The sequence below is a fragment of the Rhipicephalus microplus genome, chromosome 10 (assembly GCF_043290135.1).
Source record: "Rhipicephalus microplus isolate Deutch F79 chromosome 10, USDA_Rmic, whole genome shotgun sequence".
NCBI classification, from domain to species: Eukaryota; Metazoa; Arthropoda; class Arachnida; order Ixodida; family Ixodidae; genus Rhipicephalus; species Rhipicephalus microplus.
The window spans coordinates 22054212-22076095 of record NC_134709.1 but is presented as its reverse complement, the minus strand read 5'-3'; the positions used below and the strand labels follow the sequence as shown (position 1 = coordinate 22076095).

Sequence of the window (21884 nt, the reverse complement as noted above, 5' to 3'; positions counted from 1 at the left end):
AAAGAGCCTCCAAGATCGGCCCCAATTTGACCAAGTGTGAGTGACGTCAGTACCTGAAGTCGCGTTAGGTGACGTTATAGTAATGTCATTATACGAATTTCGGCAGTCACGTCAAAATTTGTATGACTATGCTATAACGCCATCCCGTAATAATTTTTTTTGCGTGATTCATGTGGGCGTCGACGCCGATAACGGTAATTTTCGCGTTAGATTAGCCATGTAAGGTTTTAGCCTTACGTCTTGGAAGGCAAGCGATATCTTCTCGAAGAATGATTAATGTGTTACCTGCAGATCTCTTACATGGCTGGACAGGTTCAAGCTTCCTTTGAAGACGGCTGATTGTTGCGACTCCGTCCCTAAAGCATGCGCGGGAATTCGGGCCATGCATGATAGCGTCAGGCCATGTATGGTAGTAGCATGCATGGTACTGTCGTGTATGGAATGGCATGAAAGAAAACTTTATTTTATGTCACGGATGCCAGAATTAATACTTAGATTATCATCGCCTTAGAAGTGCACACTCCAAAAAAATATCTGCAAAAGTAGAGAGAGAGAGAAGGAATGTAGGAAAGGTAGGGAGGTTAACTACACTATGCGTCCAGTTTGCTACCCTACACATGGGGAGGGGGGAGGGGAGTAAAAGAGAGAGAGAAGGATAAACACATGTCACATCACACACACAATGTCGAGTTTCACAGGCGGTCCCTCAATGAAGTTGCTGACAAGTATCTCAGGAGGGCTTGTGTGGCTTTCTGTGCTGATGTGCTGCGCGACCAGGCTCCTAAGATCTTTGCTTCATTAAATGGCCGGTCATCGAGTCTATTCAAGGCACACTGGAGAGTCCGGCGATCTTCATCAAATTGGGCACAGTGGCACAAGAGATGTTCAATAGTCTCTATACAGTTGCAGCTTTCACACATGGATGAATCCGCCATGCCAATGCGATGGCTGAATGACTTAGTAAACGCTACCCCAGTCCACAGCCGGCACAACATTGTAGCGTCACGTCGAGAAATCTTGGATGGCAGTTGTTTCTGAAGTAATGACTTCAGATTCTTAGGGCGTTTATTGGAGTTAGGTGGAGAATTCCAGTGCGCAAGCGTGGCATTATGAGCGATTTGACGAAGTTCTCTAGCTGCGTCTACTCTTGACAAGGGTATTAACAGTGTGGGCGCTCCATCGTGGGCACATCGGGCAGCGTCGTCGGCGAGGTGGTTACCACTGATGCCACAGTGGCCCGGCAACCATTGTAAAACAACGTCGTGTCCTTGACCAGCAGCGCGATGACAAATTTCATTAATATGATACACCACCTGGTGGTGGTTTCCACGTCGTAGACTTCGCACGCATTGAAGGGCTGCCTTGGAGTCACAGAAAATGGCCCATCTACTAGGGGATTCTTGCGTAACAAACTCCACGGCAGCTCGAAGAGCGGTGAGCTCGGATCCCGTAGATGTCGTGACGTGTGATGTCTTGAATTTGACGGTGATTGATCGAGATGGTATGACAAAGGCGCCTGTCGAACTTCCCGAGACCGAACCGTCCGTGTAAACATGAATTCGGTTAGCATATGACAAATTCAAAAGGTCCAGTGAGATCTGCTTGAGGGCTGCAGATGACAGGCTTGCCTTTTTAGATATCCCCGGCACTTCAAGGTGCACAGTCGGTCTTTTCATGCACCACTCTGGAGATAGTGGTGTGGTTGCGGGCGAGAATCTCCACGAGATGGAATTCTGGTTAGCCGCAACAACTTTGGATAACGCTGTCTTTGGTCTTTCTAGTGGCAAGCTAGCAAGGTGGTGGTTAGGCACTCTGGATATGTGACGGATATGTGTCCGGAGAGTGTCGACAGTTATATATGTCGTGATCGGATAGTCTTTAGCAATACCGATTGTTGCTAACGTATTAGCGCACCGAGGTAGCCCCAAGCATGTGCGGAGGACTTGGCCTTGAATGCTTTGCAGGACACTGATGTTAGTTTATCCAGCGTTGGAAAGCACGGGCGTGCTATACCGCAAATATCCCAAGAATAGCGCTCTGTACAGCTGAAGCATGACACTGATGTGCCCCACGTTTTACCAGCGAGAAATGTCATCACGTGTGTGATAGAGCTGAGCCTCTTCTTCAAGTGCGAGATGTGAGCACTCCACGAGAGATCTCTGTCGATAATGACACCCAGGAATCGATGAAGTCTCATATACGAAAGGTTGACGCTGTCGATAGAAACAGGACAACAGATCATGGGCTTGCAGGTAAAAGTGACTAAGGCGCACTTCTCGGTGGAAATTGTGAGGCCTCGAGCATGGAGGTACGTCGACGTTATTCTCGCTGCTTTTTAAACCCGTGCACGTACCTGGAGTCGTGTCATTGCAGAAGCCCACATACATATATCATCAGCGTATGTAGAGATATTGACTGATCGAGGTAGGCTTGGTACAAGGCCAATGATCGTGAGGTTAAACAGCGTAGGGCTGAGAACGCCACCTTGTGGAACGCCACGAGTGGTGTGATGATCAACGGTGCGGCCTTCCACAGTGAGCACGAAGAAGGATCTCCTATGCAGGTAGCTCCGAATCCATCGAAACATTTCTCCACCGATTCCAATGTTCGCCAAGGCATCTAGGATGGCATCGTGCGTTACGTTGTCGTATGCACCTTTCACATCGAGGAACATTGCAACCGAGATGCGCTTGAGGTATTTCTGTTGTTGCACAGAGGTTACGAGGTCGATTACATTATCAATAGAAGAGGGGCCTCTTCGAAAACCAGCCATGGCCTCTGGGTATATATTATAGCGTTCAAGGTACCACTCGAGGCGTGTCAGAACCATTCTTTCCATTATTTTCCCTACGCAGCTGAATAGCGCAATGGGTCGATATGATGCCAGATCAAGCAGCGACTTTCCAGGTTTGAGGATTGGTACCAAGCGGTTGGATTTCCACCTTTCTGGAACGACGCCATCGTTCCATGACTAGTTGTAGCATTTTAGTAGCTGGTCTCAGCCGCGTCTTCCAAGACGGCATGAAGCAGTGTATGTAATACCGTCCGGCCCAGGTGATGATGAACATCTGCAGGTGGCTGGAGCTGCATCCAGTTCCTCGAGTGAGAAAAGCATATTCAGTTCAGAAACTCGTGCTACAGGAACATCCCAGAGAACTTCGTCACTCATGGTAACCACATTGCCCGCAATCCTTACGCAGAAATCTTCAGCAACGTCAACCTGCAGGCGGCCTTGATGGAGAGCCAATGTGCTGAATGGACGTTGATGTGGAGTCGAGCCAAGGCCACGCACCGTCCTCCATATATGGGACATAGGCTTGCGAGGATCGAGTGATTCACAAAATTTCTTCCACCGTTGGTCCTCCAGCTTGTCCATTCGACGTTGCATTTTCTTTTGTAGACGTCGAGCGTCTCTGAGGTCATGAGTCGAATGCCTGTACCTCCTCTCCGCCCGCCTACGAATTGTTCGTAGTCGTTCAAGTTCTATATCAAATTCTGTACGCTTTGATGTGTATTTAAAGGCGCACGTAACCTCTTCCATCACATTTTTCATTACCTCCTCGAGGCCGCACGCGATATCATCGCATGCCTCTTCCACCTTTGCCTTGTACATTGTCCAATTAACTCTTCTGTTAGTTGATGAGGAGGAAGTTGCAAAACCTGTGACCTTCAGATACGTTGGAATATGATCACTGCCGTGAGTCTCAATATCAGTGAACCATCGCACTTGTTGGGTGAATTGCCGTGACACCAATGCAAGATCCAAGCAACTGCTATATCTCGAACCACGCAAATACGTTGGACTGCCGTCATTCATAACGTTAAGTTCGTGGCGTGGGGCGAATTTAGCAAGTTTCCGGCCTCTGGAATCAATCTTAGTGCTTCCCCGAAGGAAGTGATGAGCATTGAAATCACCAATAACAATACAAGGTCCAAGTGTAGCGGTCAAGATGTCATGTAGTCTTTCACCATCGAACTGACCAGATGGTGAGATGTATGCGCCGATAAGTGTGAAGGCTACCTTCTTCTTTGCAACGCGGAGGCATACGTATTGATTTCCGTTATGGGTTTGCACCAAATGTGGAATGTAGGTTAAATCTGTGCGGATATATATAATTACTTTGCTGGGCTCACCACAAGTCGATGAAGTGAAGGCTTCGTAGCCAGAAAGCTTTATCGCTTTTGACAAATTTGGTTCACATATTACTAATATAGGAAATCTGTTGCGGAAAACGTAATGTCGAAAATATGAGATCCGTGATTTAAGTCCTCTGGCATTCCACTGTAAATCTGTCGCACTGCGTACTTCGTGTCGGAATGAAGGCAGTGAAAGAGCCATTTTGTCTATGCGAAGTTGGTAAGCACTGGACTCAGGGCATCCATTACTTGCACTCCGCATCGTGCTGTAGGCGTGTTCGTGTTGCCTATAAGTGTGCGAATGGCATTGATTAGAGACTTGATCATTGTCAAAATTTCTCGGTCACGCTCTGTCGCCTCATCTTGGCGAGATGCAGAAAGTGGTGCTACCGGTGCACGTTCCAGTTTTTCTGCAGGGGTTATCATTGGAAGTAATGGCCATGCTTCTTCCAGAGCCTCCTTTTCAGGGGCAGCATTCTCGGTGCACGTGTTCCTTCTGTCCGGCGGTGGTGGTGAAGCCGATTCAACGAAAGAAGGCTTTACAGAAGACTTGATACTGTGGGCAGGCTTTCTAGATGAGCGTCGGCGACGAGAACGATGTCGCCTGACGACAGCAACCGCTTCTCGGTGAGTTGAACGGTCCCTCACCATTTTCTTCAAAACCAAAGTCTCCTGCCTTATTCTTGGACACTCTTTTGATGTGGCGTCGTGGGGCCCTTGGCAATTCGGGCATTTATAAGAATTAGCCTTACAGTTGTCGGCAGAGTGTGGTGCACCACAACGAGGACATGTTGTAGGATTTCCACAGACGGCGCTCACATGACCAAGTTTCTGACAATTTCGGCACTGAAGCGGCTTAGGCACAAATGGCCGCACAGCATGTCGGAAATGACCCACCTTAACATGTGTCGGCAGGCAATCACTCTTAAAGTCTATCTTCACACATCTCGATTTTCTTAGACGGCACACCTGTAGTATTTGGGGCCCATCATTAGCAGGCTTAATAAGAATCGGCAGATCTTCGTTCAAGATGGTCACATCGATGTCATATATGACGCCTGTAGTTGCCTGATTTCCTAGCGGAATGATAGTGTGAACATTCATGCCGCCAAGGACGGTAACTTTGCACAGTGAATCTAACGCTGACGCTTCAGCGACGTCCAGTGCTACAACATTTTTCCGGGGATTCACTCTGATATCCTTAATACTGTTCGGCACCAGTGCCTCGAGCTCTGAAGATACCGCTTGCCTGTTCAGTAGCCTCATGGTTACGGATGGTTGCGTAGGCAAGAATAGGACGGTGTACCTCGGCGGGCTTTGCGGGGCCCTCCCAGCAGATGCGTCCATGGATGCCCTGAGCGTCCTTCGCTATGCTTTCTGGCTCATGACTGTCACGTATTCGTCGTCGGAGCTGTCAACGCTCTCGGCAGTGTCAATGAGGGTAGCCTCGCTGTCACTGGAAAGGCAGTTTCGGTTCCTTGAGGCTGCCGGCGCTGTCACCGGCAACTCGGGTGGACGTGCAGATGAGTCCACTTTCATCGCCACCGAAAAGGGAACTATGTTCCCCGTATAACTGCGAAAATAAGTGAAAAGTCCGAAGATGAACGGCAAACACTCAGCTACAGCAACGCTTCGTCTTCGTCTTCTCATCTGCAAAAGTAATTAAAAAAAAGCAAGGCACCTACACTAATTACAGTGAACATAGGAGGCATTTTAGCTCACGCATACAAATGATAACTAGCTTCAAGGGCAATGACAGGGGCAGTTAATTTATGCACACTATACACGCTGGAGTGCCTATTATTTCTCTTTCATTAAAAATACCTTACGAGTCCCACTAGGTCTGCTAAGTAAGGAGGAAGGCTTAAGACAAAAAACAAAGAAGCAACAACTCCGAGACACAATAAAAAATTACGTAAATACGCTTTTATGTAAACGATTGAACTCCGAAATTTCTTTCTTCAGGTAATACAAACACATAATACTTACATTAGTAGCAGCATGGATGAAGATGAGAGCACTTTAATGTTATAAACAGGCAGAAAACATGTTCGACAAAGATATGCGCTTGGGTTCGGTGACGTAATTTGATCTGCCTTCGAGTACTCCCTTCCATGCTTCGCGTCCCAGTTTCGCTCACGTTCGTTACGCAACGGGTTAAGCGAGGTGCTTGACATGCTAATCCGGCACGCAATGCGCGCGCCCTTTCGCCCGAGGGGTTCGTTAATTGATTAACGCCATTAGTTTACATGGCTGCTGAGCGCTTATTTTTCTCTACGCTCATTAGGCACACGACTTTTTTACCGCTGTTGCACAGGGTCCTGATTCAAGGGAAGTTTCCATTCAATCGAATCATCTTGTCTGCATGTATCTGATCTTTCACTTCCTTTTATTTATGTTCATTACGTGTTTACACTTATCTCCTGCAGCAGAAATGCACGCTGACTCTTGTGGCGTGCTTTCCAGCGAAGTGTGCAACGCACGCCTCTATAGGGATTCGATCAATCGATCAGCGCGCAAGACGCCGCTTTAAGTAAACACGACCCCCCCCCCCCCCCCCCCCACTTTCTTCCCACCCTTCATTCTTAAGCGATGAGAAAGAAAGGCTTAACAATGCAGAAGATAAAAGTCACCTTGATGCTTACGCTGTTGTAAAAAAGCAAGACTACAGAAGGCGACCGAAAGCGAAATGTATCGCGGGGCCATTCGGAGCAGATGTTTAACTTTCCAAACGAAACAAGTACGCGCGAGCAGGGCTGTCAGCTTCATTCACGAATGCTAATTCAAAACGCACCATTAACGCAATGATTCATTACGTTTTCCTTCACCCCGCAATATGTGGCAAAAGATAGATAAAAAAGCGCAAAGAGTACAGAATTCCTTTTTTTTTTTCGAAGTTGAAATCTCTTGAGCAAGGGTCACACCCGTCTTGTGTTAACTATAGAGAGCGCGACCGATGCAAATTCGTGCCTGCTGCAGTCAATCACCGCGAATCAACTGATAGCAGTTTGGTTTCCTCATAATGCGCGAAGCATCGACAATGCAGATTTAACGTGCGGCTCGAAAAAAAAAAAGAAATACGAATGATGAAACGTGACGTTCTGTCCCCAGAATGCCAATGACGTATACCCATTACTTGAGGTATTGTGGCAGGCAAAGAGTAGCGAACCAGACCAGAGTGCGGACAACGTCCCTTACCCTAATAATAAGTATTATTCGGGATTTTCGTCCCAAAACCGGGATATAATTTTGACTGACGCCGTGATGAAGGGCTCCGGAAACTTTGACCATCTTGTCTTCTTTAACGTGCGCTGACGTCACACAGCACACGAACCTCTACCATTTGGCATCCACCGAAATGCGACAGCCGCGGACGGCATCGAACCCGTTACCTTTGGGAATGTTTATACCCTACATTTGCATCTCTTTCGCGGCGCTCTAGATCCTTGGATGATTTCGAGTACGATGTACTATGGGAGAACAGTAAGCCGTCCCAGCACCAACAGCTATCCCAATTCACAAAGAATCGATGGTAGACCAACGCTGCTGCATGTGTTTAGAAAAAGTGTTTAACGATTTTGCGTACTTTGTACTCAACTATGGGAGAGCAGTGAGCCGTCCCTGAAGCGAATATGCCTACCACATGAGGTAAGGATTCGAGCTCGCGATTGAGAAAGGGAAGTTTATTGTACACATAACATGTACATACACAAACGAAACATCGAAAACAAGTAAAGACAGTGTATACATCTTACAATAAACACCAAAATCTAATTGATCACTGGGTGTCCAAGTATGAGAAGTCAGAGGAAAATCCACATGAGTCAAATTAAGCACATTTTACAGGACAACACTTGTGTGTTTAGAAAAGGTGGTTAACCATTCCGAGTACTTGGTACTCGACTATGGGAGAGCCTTAGCCGTCCCGTGAGCCTCACCGCGGCACCTGAAATGATAGACTACTGGAGTTTGCCATTTTTATCCTGGGAAGCGTTGTGCGTCTTTCCATCACTTCACAAAGCGACGCAGCTGAACTCTCTATTTCACGCCGTCGTTATTACTCATTCTCTCGTTACCAGTTTTGACAGTAAGCGCACTGAAAAACCTGCGAAAACTACAATATTCCAAAACGCCAGTGATGACATTCCGACACCCGCACGTACTTGTTAACCTATGAAGGAGGTGAGACCACAAAATTCAAAACAACGCTGTGCACGAAAGAGAATAAATGAAGACACACGCGGCGGTGATAACGCCGCATAGACGGTTTCAAGGTCACAGGCGTTGTACCCAAAAAAATGCTCTAGTCACCTCACTTACCAGCTCCCAACGTGAGAACTGAAAGCACATTTTCAATTTCTTTTCAAGCGTAAGAAAACTCTGTCTTTTGTTTTAACATAAAAGAAACGTGCGTATAGTACAAAGGAATGTTTCATCCTTTTTTATGTAGCTCAAAAGAACGTTTATTAGGATATATTTGGCCAAATAAGGGAAGAAAACGGGAAAAAAATCAGCCAGCTATTTTTAAAGCCCTTTTACTTCACCAATGATATTACAGCACGTCGGTGGACAAGACCGGAAGTCATCAAGGGGCCGGCACACAGCTTTCTCATAGTAACGCACCTGGTGCTGTGAATCGTTAACTACTGTTTCTAAACACGCGTTTGTAAACCTTGAAAGCGTCTATACGTGTCGCTTCTTGCTTTGTCCGCTTTTTAAGTGCTCTTCTATCGTTATTGTAGGAAAAACGGTGGCGACGTACCAACTCTCCCAATCTGGATGTCTTATGCGAAGTATAATCAACAAGGCTTTCTTACTTCGTAATTCTTATCTATTAGTGTGTCATTTTCGTACTGCGGAAAGCAGCTTAGCGGTCTAGCGTAATATTCTTGGTAAGGTGCGGTGAATTAACGGTGTCGGCCACTCATGCCCGTTGGGGGCTTCTCGCTCTCCCACCGCTTAACCATACGCTATGCGCAAAAAACGGATTATTTGGAGAATACTCGCCACCGGGTGGATGACGTTCCCGACTGCGGACCTGCAAGTCACGTGTTCGAATCCCGTTCGCGGCAACCGCACTTTCGTTTGAGGAAAAAAAAAAACGCTAAAGGCACGCGCACATTTAGCTGCATCTGAAGAAACCCAGGTGGTTCATATTTCCAGAAGCCTCCCCTTCTGCGTCTCTCAACACCACATAGCGGTTTCGGGACGATGAACACCAACAGTTATTACTCTATGAGAAATATTTCTGCCACACGCCTATATTAATCTATCTCGCGCCCTTCCGTTGTTTATTTTAGTTTTTTTATTTATAACACACCGCGGACCACAATTCGGTCCTTGCAGGAAGCGCTCTGATTATAAATACAAAACAGGAAGTCCAATACAAAATGTCAATGCAGTTAGACCTAACAATATACAAAGCCTCAAACATAACACAGAAGGAACACTAATGTGTAAAAACAAGAAATGCAACATAATACCAATATATAAATGGGGTAATGCGAAGCTAATAACAATCTTATACGCGAAATAGAAAGAATGCGGTGGTACAAAGTATAAGACATGAGTAATCAGCAATTTATGACGGTTTTGATGATTTGATTGATCGATAAGTGGGGTTCAGCGTCCCAAAACCACCATACTATTATTAAAGGCGCTGTAGTGGAGGGCTCCGGAGATTTCGACCACCTGGAGTTCATTAACATGTACCCAAATCTGAGCACAAGGGCCTACAACATTTCCACCTCCATCGTAGCCGCCGCAGCTGGGATTCGATCCCGCGACCTGCGGTCAGCAGCCGTGTACCTTAGCCACTAGACCGCTGCGGCGGGGCTACTTTCCTAAAGTTCCTACTTTAGGAAAGTTCATTCATGAAGTTCCACTCCGACATTGCTCTAGAGAAGAAAGAATATTGGTAAGTATCTGTCTTTGCAAAATGAGGGGAAAATGCATGTGTGTTATCATGACGTGTTCACCTCGTGAACAGGGAAGGGGGGGGGGGGGGCACATATAACGCGGGGTCTATGGATAATTCCTGATTAAGTAATGCTTGTAGAAAATATAGGCGAATCATCTGGTGGCGTTCTTCGAGCAGCGGAATGTCATTTTCGATCATGAGCTGTGCGGGAGAATTGGTGCGCTTATACTTGGAATAAATAAATTGAACAGCTTCTCTCTGGATTCTCTCCAATACTTTAATGTTGTGTTTTGTGTGTTTCCTTACCCTTATTTCTCCACCCCCGTACAGGGTAGCAAACTAGTTCTTCTAGTTTAACCTCCCTGTCTCTTCCTTTTATTTATTTCTCCCTCTTGTGCGTGGGTCTCATGTAATGCAAGTGTACTCTAACTTGGGTCGAATTAATATCATATAACTACGTAATTTAAGCCTGGCAGGTGAATTTTGAAGTTTGCGTTTCAGAAAGCGAAGTTTATGGAAGGCGGAGCAACGAACATTGCTACTATGTGTGTTCGACAATAAATTATTCCTGAATCTTACCACCCAAGTATTTCAAATTTTTAACTTCTCTAAGGGATGAAGCGGCCAGTGTGCACACTAAACAAAAATGACCTGAAATAACCTCAAAAACTGGTTAAACCATTTGTCCTCTAGCGCACTACCTTTCCTGGGTTTTTTTTACCACCTACTACCGAGGTAAAAATTTACTCTCGTGCTAACTGAGTTTTTGAACGTAGCGAGAGTAGTAACTATTTACCCCAGCGAGGTTTTCAGCGAGTATAGAGAGAGTAAATTTTTACTACCTTCACAAGGTTTTTGAGGTGATTACTGGGAGTTATTTCTGGTGGTAAAAAAAAAATGACGGGTGCATTCGCCCAGAGTCGACAAATTTATTGAATAGCAGAATTGATTGAATTTATTGAACGGCAGAATTGGTGACACATACATTCACATACAGACAAACACACACACACAACAAATGCAGAATAATACACCTCTAGCACAGACTGCACGCGTTGCTCAACTACACTTCGACAATCCGGTATATATATAGGCACGACTTTTTGACTGGCAATGTAGTACCGGTAGGAGAGCTCTTTTTTTGCATCGATTAACAACAACGCTTGGAGGTGCAAGCGTAAGCTTCAGGTGGGCTGCAGGGCACTAAATGTCACACCAACCTTTTATTATAAATCTACACGATCTCACCTTTTTGATTATCCAATAATTGCTTGGCACACCGGGCTCTTTGCCCCACGCGTGTTAGCACTGCTGATGCACAAGTCCACAAAATATACCTAAGTACGCACAAAGCATGGTAGCTCAATGATTTTCATTCAGCGACGGTGCACAAACACAGTAGCAGCACGTATTCATCACAACGGGCGTAGAAGAGTGGTCCACGCCTGCATACAAGCTGCTTACCGACGGCGTTCTAGGCCTTTTTGAGGAGCACGGCTATCCGATAAAACACAGCCGGCGATCACAGAACACATATCCTGTGCGAATTTCATCGTCATTTCAGACACAAATGAACACGTCACCGCTATCTTCCAACGAAAGACCACCATCCGGGTTTTCTTCGTGCTCACGGGCAGCCTCTTGTTGTTTCCGTCTGCCTCGTATCGGCTTCGTGCTACATGTTTGAGAACAGTTGGTGCATGAGGTGGGCAATTCGGGCAGCACTTTACTCATGCAGACATCGCCTACTGTGGAACAAAATATATGCGATGCTTCTTTCACCTGCCCCGGCGACACACTCCCACTGGTCACTGGTGGCCACGGCTCGGTGACGACGACAGAGTGAAGCATTTTGCTTATTGCTTCTCCAGCAGGCAAGCACGGACGATGACGCCAGATTGATTTTGTTACCACTGGCAGATCTTCGCGATTCGGCTCGGAAGTGAGATATCCGCGACGTGCAGGTTCGGAGGCGCTCGGACGAGCACGGTCGCTCGGTGATGTAGGAAACACGTGAGATCCATCAGCCCAACCAGACACACAGATACCGAGCTTCTTGCACTGTCTGTCTCCAAGGCCACCGCCGAGCAAAAGCAACATTTTGCGAAAATATGTAGGACAGCTTTCCACAGCAGGTTTTCTTTCTTTTTTTTCTCTTTTGAGAGCCCCCCCTCCCTCCCCGTCTTTTTTTTTTTCGTTCAAAGAATGCTGTTTTCGCTTGTTGTGCTTATGCTGCCCCCAGTTCCAGTAAAAGTGCGCTGACTCGAGGTCAGTCCAGAGGCACGGCGATGCAAAAAAAAAAAACAAAAAAATATCTGTGGGCTTCGCGTACCTTCAGTATTCCCTGAGAGCGTCACAAGGGGGGTATGGGGCAAAAGCCGCCGAAGCAGCTGCACCTTGCAGTCACGTGGTAATAAACTCTGAAACGCAGGTTAAAAATCACGTGATAGAAAACTCCCTAAGTGGTAAAACTGGATTTTGACATCCTTTTACTACTTGCCTGAGAGGTGGTAATAAAACTATGTCATGTACCATCTTTTACTCCTACGCGAGGTAGTAATTTTAAACCCGAGAGAGTTTTCAGAGGTCATGAGCCGGGAAAACCCCAAACTCGGATAGTTTTTGCTTACAGTGTGTAGGTATATTCTAGTGGTATTTTCTTGAATCTTATACGAAGACTTACTGTTTTTTCCTTGTTTTTGAAGCCATGCCTGACCTGTCACACCAATATTGTATGTTCTGCAAACTTATTTCAAGTTGTGTGGTCCCTAAACTACCCGGCCACGAACGGCGAGCAGTCTGAGAGTGACATGCCATTCTGATCACGAAGGCAGTGGCGTAGCCAGGAGTTGGCACACCAGATTAGTGCCCCCCCTCCCCTGAAAAACAATTTTTTTCCACGGCGTACATTGCGCGAAATGGGCATTCCCCTGCACTTACAAGCCGAATAAGCACTTGCGTGCCGAATAAGAAGCACACGCATGTACATGGACCTAATATTCTATCAATATATTGTCAACGCATGATCATATACATGTTCGCTTGACTATTTGCGTGTTTGTTCAGTATACTTTCCGGAGCCCTCCACTACGGCGTCTCTCATAATCATATAGTGGTTTTGGGACGTTAAACCCCACATATCGATCAATCAAATCACGCGTTCACAGCCTACCTGCACCGACGATTACTGGGACGCACAGCAGGAGAGCGGCGAGGCCGAGGCAAAGGCCGCCGGGCGAAGTCAGTGTCCGGTTGCCGCCGGTGATGACGCCCGAGGTCATCGCTCCCCTTGACCGCTCCTGCGAGACGAGAAAGGAAGAGGAAAAAGAAATTCGAAGCGGGACTCACGTCGTCAACGGAGTGGGTTCTAGAGCACCACATTTTCTTCGTGTCCGCCCTTTTCTTTCGTCGAATACATTTTGGCTGCTCAACTGCCGACTAGAAAGTAGGCAGATCGAATCCCTATCGCGGCGTCCTCAATTCTATAATTGCCAAATTTTTGAGGCTTGGTGCGTTCAGATTGTGGTGCCCGTTTAAGGCCACGAGATGGTCAAAGCTTCCGCAGCTTTCCACTACAGGGTTTCTTATAATCCTATTCCGGTTTTCGGACGCTATACAGCAACAAATATAAGACACGATGTTGTGCAGCAAGATATATCAGGAGTCAATGTGCACTTTTTCTAAGGGAGAAAGCTTCAAATGCCTTGTATTAAAGGCGCAAAGTGACCATAGGGCGTTGGCAGCGTCAACACGAGTAATGCAACAAGCAACAAATCATCACGCCTTGACGTCATCATAACGTCGCTAAGGCGTGACAAAACGTGGCGTCATCACATAAGATTGTCGCTTGAATAAAGGTGGACCGATCTCGGAAGCAATGCAAAACCCCGTGTGTTCTAGAAGTCTTTATGGGGTGGTAGGAGAAATCAATACAGCCTATTGCAAACGAAGATTGCTTTCTCATTTGAACCATGTTAGGCGAATGCATAAAAGGTAATGCCTGTATTTACTTCTTTTTTGTGTGTGACTAAGAATATCTGTAAACGACGCACAGCTCGTGATTTCCAGTTCAAAAATGTGTCGCTTATTGTACAAAAAAAGTTCGTTCTTTGTATCTCTTGTTCTAGGTTGAAAAAAGAAATAGTTGCAGCTTCACCGCAAGGGCAAACTTGCAGCTTTGAACTTGCAGCAGGCTGCTTACGCACAACGAATGTATTCGTAGAACGCACACAGAACGAGAAAAAACTAACGACTGTCGCCGCTCTAAACCTGTAGCGCCTTGCTAAAACGTAAAGAAGAACGCAAGGAAAGAACGCACATGTACACATTTCACTGTGAGGTCCAGGGGACGGCTTTATGCTCTCCCTTAGTAGGGTACCAAGTACTCTAAATCGTTAACAATTTTTTTCAAACACACAGGTCGAACAATTAAGCGAGAATTTCTAGGAAACTTGCAGCTTGAAACTTGGAGCGAGCTGCTTACGCAAAGAAAAAAAAAACAAGTACGCAAAGAACACACACGGAGTGATAACAAACTAAAGCTGTCACAGCTCTACACCTGCATCGCGCTGCTAAAACGTAAAGAACGCAAGGTAAGAACGCACATACACGAACAATTAAGCGCGAACTTCTAAGAAACTTGCAGCTTGGAACTTGGGGCGAGCTGCTCACGCACAAAACGACGTACGCAAAGAACACAGACAGTACCATAACAAACTAACACATCTAAAAACTCTACGCCTGCAGCGCGCTGCTAAAACGTAAAGAAGAATGCAAGGAAAGAACGCACATGTACACACAGGATGAACAAGCACGAACTTCTCGCGAACTTGCAGCTTGGAACTTGGAGCGAGCTGCTCACGCACAAAACAACGTACGCAAAGACACACACAGGTCCATAACAAAATAACAGCTATCACTGCTGCACCTGCAGCGCGCTGCTAAAACGCAAAGAACGCAAGGGAAGAACGCACATGTACACAGAGGACGAACGAGCACGAACTATAGCGACTGTCACAGTTGTTACGATTTCTGTTTGAGCAGCGCGCTGAAAGTGGAAACTAAACACAGACGAAATAGCCCATACTTCAGCTCTTCTTTTTTTGTTTTCCTTTTAGCTCACAGCTTACTGCTTTCGAGAACGTGGCCACTGTAGCGAGTGAAGGTACCTTCGTGTGGTCTAGCGTCAACGCCAACATCGGAGTGAAAGCGCAAGACGTACAAACCTCTTCACTCGCGGGTTAAGCGCGGGCGACCACGCCATGCCAGTCACGGTACAGACACGAGGCGCACCCGCATCCCAACTCCTGCATGCAAAACACGAGCGGAGCGACGACATTCGAAACTAATTTGAAGCAGGCCCTTCGCGCCATCGCGCCGATGACGATAGGCACGCTGAATCAGCTTCGAGGTCTGCGTATCGCCAGCAGTAAACGGTGTATATGACTATAGCTCGCCGTTAGAATTCCCGAGGATGTTTGCTACGTAACAAAGCTGTCTAGCGGCACGCTGCAGAGCGAGGAGTCACAGGCTCTAACCGCCCCATACATGAACCGACTCCGCCAGATATACATCCATATATGGTAATTAGAAGCCACATATGCTGACATATAAGCTTATATGTGGCCACATATGCTGCCATATAAGCTTATACGTGGCCACATATAACCTATATATGGGCCATGTATGGCGTTTCCGTAAGGGGCTGTCGCGCGCTTTCCTGTCTCTTGTGTGTGTGTGTGCGTGTGAGTGTGTGCGTGCTTGGGCGCGAAACATCAAAACCTGACAACAATGAAAAAAACCACGGACAGTGTCCTTATAATTGCGATCGCATTAAAGGAAATGTAAGCCTCAAGACGTGCCCCTGTATTGCAACAATAACGAAAGGAAATAGGATTTCTCTGGTTGGAAATAAAACCTTTTTTGCCAGAAAGGTTGTTAGGCGGCAATAATTTGATCGAACGTGTAAATCGAGCTCTATAAACGACACTGACAAATGAAAATATACTGATATGTTAAAAATAAAATAAATAAAAATACTTCTACAAATCACTCAAAGTATAGGATAAAACGTCGATCAGTGTGTGAGACACGAGTTCTCGCCTCCTATGCCAGAGTTTCGCCCGTATTCAGCCGAAAAAAAAAGTCATTACATTTGGCACAGCACATACCGATAATTGTATCGGAAATCGATGGAACGCGTGGAGGCTGGTCCGTCGTGCCAAAACCCGCAGCCCGCAGTTTCGTGTCATCCCGGCGCGGCGAACTCACTTCCCCGGTCACCGCCTCCAGGGCCATTCGTGTACGCTTTGACGGTTCGGGAAGTGTTCGCCCCAAAAGTTTGCGAAGTGTTCCCAACTTTTTTCGACCGTTACGTTAGACTGATGTGTTTTTGGCTACATCGAACGTTGCCCGCCCGCTTCCGTGTGTAAAATTTACGCACTAACGCTTTATAAATTATCGCACTCATTGTGTGAGTGAAGCGCTAAACTTGCGCGGAGAGTGTGCCAATACTGCAGCGAAATAAATGTGCGAAGGTCGCGCAATAGTTGCGTGAAAACGCTCTGCGATCGTGAAGGGCGTAAAACCGCTCTGCTTCCGTAAAGGGCAGTGTCAACATAGGGCGACGTAAAGGCCGATCTATATTCAGTGTTTTCGCCGGCGTTTCGTACGCCAGCGTCATTCAACGTTTACAAAGCCGGTGACGGTCACCGAAATGTTCATTGGGGGGGGAGGGGGGGAGTGATTTTAATAAAAAGAAAAAAAGAAAAGTGAGCCCCGTAACTGTGTCCCAGGGGCAGGACACCTCAACAGTAGCTCACGAGGCAAGGGGGTAGAGAAGGGAATAAAAGGATAGGAGTAAAAGATAGAGAGCTAGAGAGAGAGGAAGGAGAGAGCGAAGTGGTGGGACAGGGAGCGACGGAAGTAAGGAGAACACAGGAAAGAAGGACACGGCTGTAGAAGTCTGAGGACGGGGCACCACTGGCGAGAGCTCTTGTCGGCGACAGGAGATGGCTTAGGGCTAATCCAGTCAGCCAGAGCTATGCTGTCGTCGTCGTAGGGGACCGGCGGCAGGAGTTGGCGTAGGACCAACCCAGTTGGCCAGAGCTATGCTGTCGTCGGAGATCGCGAGGGCACAACCGGTCGGCACGGAATCCAGCGAGCGAGCCTTCAGGGGTGATATTCCGGACACTGTCTAACTCCAACATATTGCCACGTTCCATTTCCCAAGTTTTTGTTATCGTCCCAAAACACCACACGATTCTCAGCGCAAACCGCGCCTGTAGTTTTCTAGAGGGTTCCGGACTGTAGTAGATCATTTCGATAAGATCACGCCCACTGTGCGAATGGTACAGATTGTTCTGGAACGCACGCCGCCGCCAGCGATAGCGCTAGAACATTCGACGGCAAGGGTATAAATGCCGACGCGCTTCGCCGCTTGTCAGTTGTTGATCGAAGGCCGACGCTCCGTTCGCCGCTATCAGTCCGAGACTGCTATCTGTGCGAGACTGCTGCTGTAATTGGACTTTCAGTTTACCGGGCACAGGTTCGCCCAAATAAACAGTTAAATCCTAACACGAAGTCCCCTGTCTTCGGCCACGTCACGACCCCGTGACATCTGGTGGAGGTGCTGCTTCGTTCATGTACCGGACGCCCCCGTCAAGCCGTGAACCCAGCCCACGTCGCGGAGAAGACACCGACACCAACCAGGAGCAGCGAACAAGCCGCCGACAGCAAGGGCTACCACCGGAGTACGGGCTTCTACCAGACAAGGCGCGGAAGACGAAGGCCATGACCGCGACTGCAGCGACAATGACAACCGCAGCGTCCCAGCCCACGATGGTCATGCATCAACCCAGGGAACCACCAATTTTCCATGGGTCATCGTTCGAAGACCCGGAGTCCTGGCTGGAGACATACGACCGTGTGGCCACCCTCAACCACTGGGACCATGAAGAAAAGCTGCGTCGTGTGTTCTTCTATTTGGAAGACACCGCAAGGACCTGGTTCGAAAATCGGGAGTCCACGCTCCGAACGTGGGATGTTTTCTGCGGCGCATTCCTTCAAACGTTCGCGAGCGTCGCTCGCAAAGAGAGGGCCGCTGCTCTACTAGAGACCCGGGTACAGCTACCAAACGAAAAGGTTGGAATTTTTACAGAGGAGATGACCCGCCTATTTCGTCACGCTGACCCAGACATGCCTGAGGAGAAGAAAGTTCGTTTCCTCATGCGAGGAGTCAAACAGGAGCTCTTCGCGGGACTAATGAGGAATCCACCGAACACCGTCCAAGAATTTGTATCCGAGGCGACCACCATCGAAAAAACCCTGGACATGCGCACCAGACAGTATAATCGTTGCCTGACTCCAGAGTGCGCTGCTGCTCAAGCCAGTGACTCCGACAACCTGCGTGAAATGATCCGAGCGATCGTGCGGGAAGAGCTGCGAAAACTGTTGCCTTCGGCGCAACCTCAAGTGGATTCGATCGCCGACATTGTGCGAGAAGAAGTTCGGCAATCGCTTCAAATTCCCCACGCACCGCTGCCCGAGCCGGAAGCTATGAGCTACGCCGCTGCACTGCGCCACAACGCTCCTCCCCGTCCACGCCAAACCGCCGCCCCATCGCACTTCCGTCGACAGACGCCACCGCCGCCACCACCCCCACCGACGTCATACCGTTCGCCAGCGGCCCAGCGCAGTGCACCGAGGAAGACTGACGTCTGGCGCACCCCTGACCATCGCCCGCTCTGCTACCACTGCGGCGAGGCCGGACACACATACCGCCGTTGCCAGTACCGACAGATGGGATTGCGTGGCTTCGCCGTCAATGCACCGCGCCCACAGCCAGGAGAACGACCACGTGACATCGCCGACTACCTGACAGGATCTCGGTGGACACCACGAAGCCCTTCGCGTTCGCCGTCGCCCAGCCGCCGCACGTCACCGCACCACCGACAGTACTCTGGCCCAATGCGGGGCCGGTCTCCTAGCCCGTATCCGGGAAACTAAGGGCAGCAACCGGTGGAGGTGCGGTTGCTGTGCGACGAACTACCGAAGATCCTCCGACGACGACGACGCCGCGACGGAGCTTTCCGAACACAAGGCCAACCAGGCAAAGCCCTGATGCCGAAAGCTCACTTACCGAAGGTGGCCTGACGACGAAACATGCAAGCAGCGGAACAAGCCGACGCAGCCGTGACCCGACGCCACGCCCTAACTGTAATGCGAGACGGCGAACTAGCGACCTCGACGTTTTTATCGACGGCCACAGTGTGACCGCTCTCGTCGATACTGGAGCCGACTATTCTGTCATCAGTGGGTCGTTCGCCGCGAAGTTAAGGAAAGTTAGGACAGCTTGGAAAGGCCCTGAAATCCGCACAGCCGGAGGTCATCTCGTAACGCCTGCAGGAATCTGCACAGCGAGAGTCACCATTAACGGCCGTATTTATCCAACAGACTTCGTAGTCCTACAGCGTTGCTCGAGAGATGTCATCCTTGGCATGGACTTCTTATGCCTCCATGGTGCTGTCATCAACCTAAAAACAAAGTCGATAACGTTATCCACAGAAGAAGCACTACCGCCGCGCACGCCGTCTGGACACCATGCCTTGAATATGCTGGAAGAACAAGTCACCATTCCGCCTCGCTCAAGCGTCATTATTTCAGTCGGCGCTCCTGAATCACCTGACTTCGAAGGCGTCGTTGAAGGCAATCAGCATCTGTTGGTCACCCGAAATATTTGCGTCGCAAGAGGAATTGCAGAGTTGCGGGGAGGCAAAGCAACAGTTATGCTCACAAATTTCAGCAATGAGTATAAACATGTGAACAAAGGAACAACGGTCGCATACATCGAAGAAATTGTCGAAGCCACCAGTGCTTTCGCCCTCGCCGATTCTGCGGAACCTGCTCAGAGGAACCAAGCCCCTCCCATAGCTTTCGACGTCAATCCCAGACTTCCGAACGATAAGCAAGAGCAGCTCAAGGCCCTGCTTCTGCAATACGAAGATTGCTTTTCGTCGTCATCGAAAATTCGGCAGACCCCAATCACGAAGCATCGCATCATAACCGAAGAAAATGCCAGACCACTCCGTCAGAGTCCGTACAGGGTTTCGACGCGAGAACGTGAGGCCATGAAGAGACAAGTTGATGAAATGCTGCGGGATGACATTATCCAGCCGTCCAAGAGCCCATGGGCATCCCCCGTGGTGTTAGTGAAGAAAAAGGATGGGACCCTACGTTTCTGCGTCGATTATCGCCGCCTGAACAAAATCACAAGAAAGGACGTGTATCCTCTCCCACGAATAGACGACGCACTTGATCGGCTCCATAACGCCAAGTACTTTTCGTCAATGGACCTCAAGACTGGCTATTGGCAAATCGAAGTCGACGAAAGAGACCGAGAAAAGACGGCGTTTATAACACCGGACGGCCTCTTCGAGTTTAAGGTGATGCCCTTCGGCCTTTGCTCAGCGCCTGCAACTTTTCAACGCGTTATGGATACAGTACTGGCAGGATTGAAGTGGCAGACTTGCCTTGTGTACTTGGACGACGTCGTCGTGTTTTCCTCGAGTTTCGACGAGCATCTTCGGCGCCTTGAAGCTGTACTTCAAGCCATCAAGACTTCCGGACTTACACTGAAGCCAGAAAAGTGCAGATTTGCGTATGAAGAGCTCTTGTTTCTGGGGCACGTTATCAGCAAGTCTGGAGTTCGTCCTGATCCACGGAAAACAGCCGCTATCGCCGAATTCCCGCCGCCCACTGACAAGAAAGCCGTGCGCCGATTTCTGGGCCTGTGCGCCTATTATAGGCGGTTCGTGAAAAACTTCGCCCGCATCGCCGATCCTCTCACTAACCTTACGAAGGCCGACGTGGAGTTCAAGTGGGAAACGCCACAGGAACACGCTTTCCAGGAGCTTAAACATCGCCTCCAGACGCCTCCGTTACTTGCCCATTTCGACGAATTCGCCGAGACAGAAATACATACTGACGCAAGCAGCGTAGGTCTTGGCGCCGTTCTTGTGCAGAGGGCCGACGGACTGGAAAGGGTTATTAGTTACGCCAGCCGATCGCTATCCAAAGCAGAAGCAAATTATTCCACAACAGAAAAGGAGTGCCTCGCCATCATCTGGGCTACGTCGAAATTTCGCCCATACCTTTACGGCAGGCCCTTCAAAGTTGTAAGCGACCACCACGCCTTGTGTTGGCTAGCCACTTTGAAGGACCCTTCAGGTCGCCTCGCACGATGGAGCCTGAGACTTCAAGAATATGACATTACTGTCATTTACAAGTCCGGCAAAAAACACTCCGACGCCGACTGTCTCTCTCGTGCGCCTGTCGACCAACCGCTACCCGACGACCCGGATGACGACTACTTCTTGGGAACGATAAGTACCGACGACTTCGCTGAACGACAGCGGGCCGACCCGGAACTTAAGGCCCTAATAGAATACCTCGAAGGCAGGACCGCCGAAGTCCCGAAGGTATTCAAGCGCGCACTTGCGTCGTTTTTTCTACGAAACGGTCTTCTACAAAAGAAAAATTTTTCACCGCTTCGGGCTAAGTATCTCCTTGTGGTGCCTTCAGCTCTGCGACCAGAACTCCTGCAAGCCCTTCACGACGATCCGACGGCAGGGCACCTCGGTGTTTCTCGCACGCTCGCGAGGATACAAGAAAGGTACTACTGGCCGCGTCTTACCACCGACGTCACTCGTTATGTGAGGACATGCCGGGACTGTCAGCGACGCAAGACACCGCCGACAAGGCCAGCGGGACTTCTGCAGCCAATTGATCCACCTTGCCGACCTTTCCAGCAGATTGGTATGGACCTACT

General features: G+C 48.6%; 1 protein-coding gene across 1 annotated transcript in view; it reads right to left on the bottom strand.

Annotated features, from left to right (window-relative positions):
* LOC119181815 (uncharacterized) overlaps positions 1-21884 on the bottom strand; it is a 155743-nt gene that overhangs the window by 117598 nt on the left and 16261 nt on the right. Inside the window, exon 2 of the mRNA XM_075875202.1 lies at positions 13230-13356. Coding sequence (XP_075731317.1) covers positions 13230-13356 — 127 coding nt within the window. The remainder of the gene's footprint in view (positions 1-13229; positions 13357-21884) is intronic.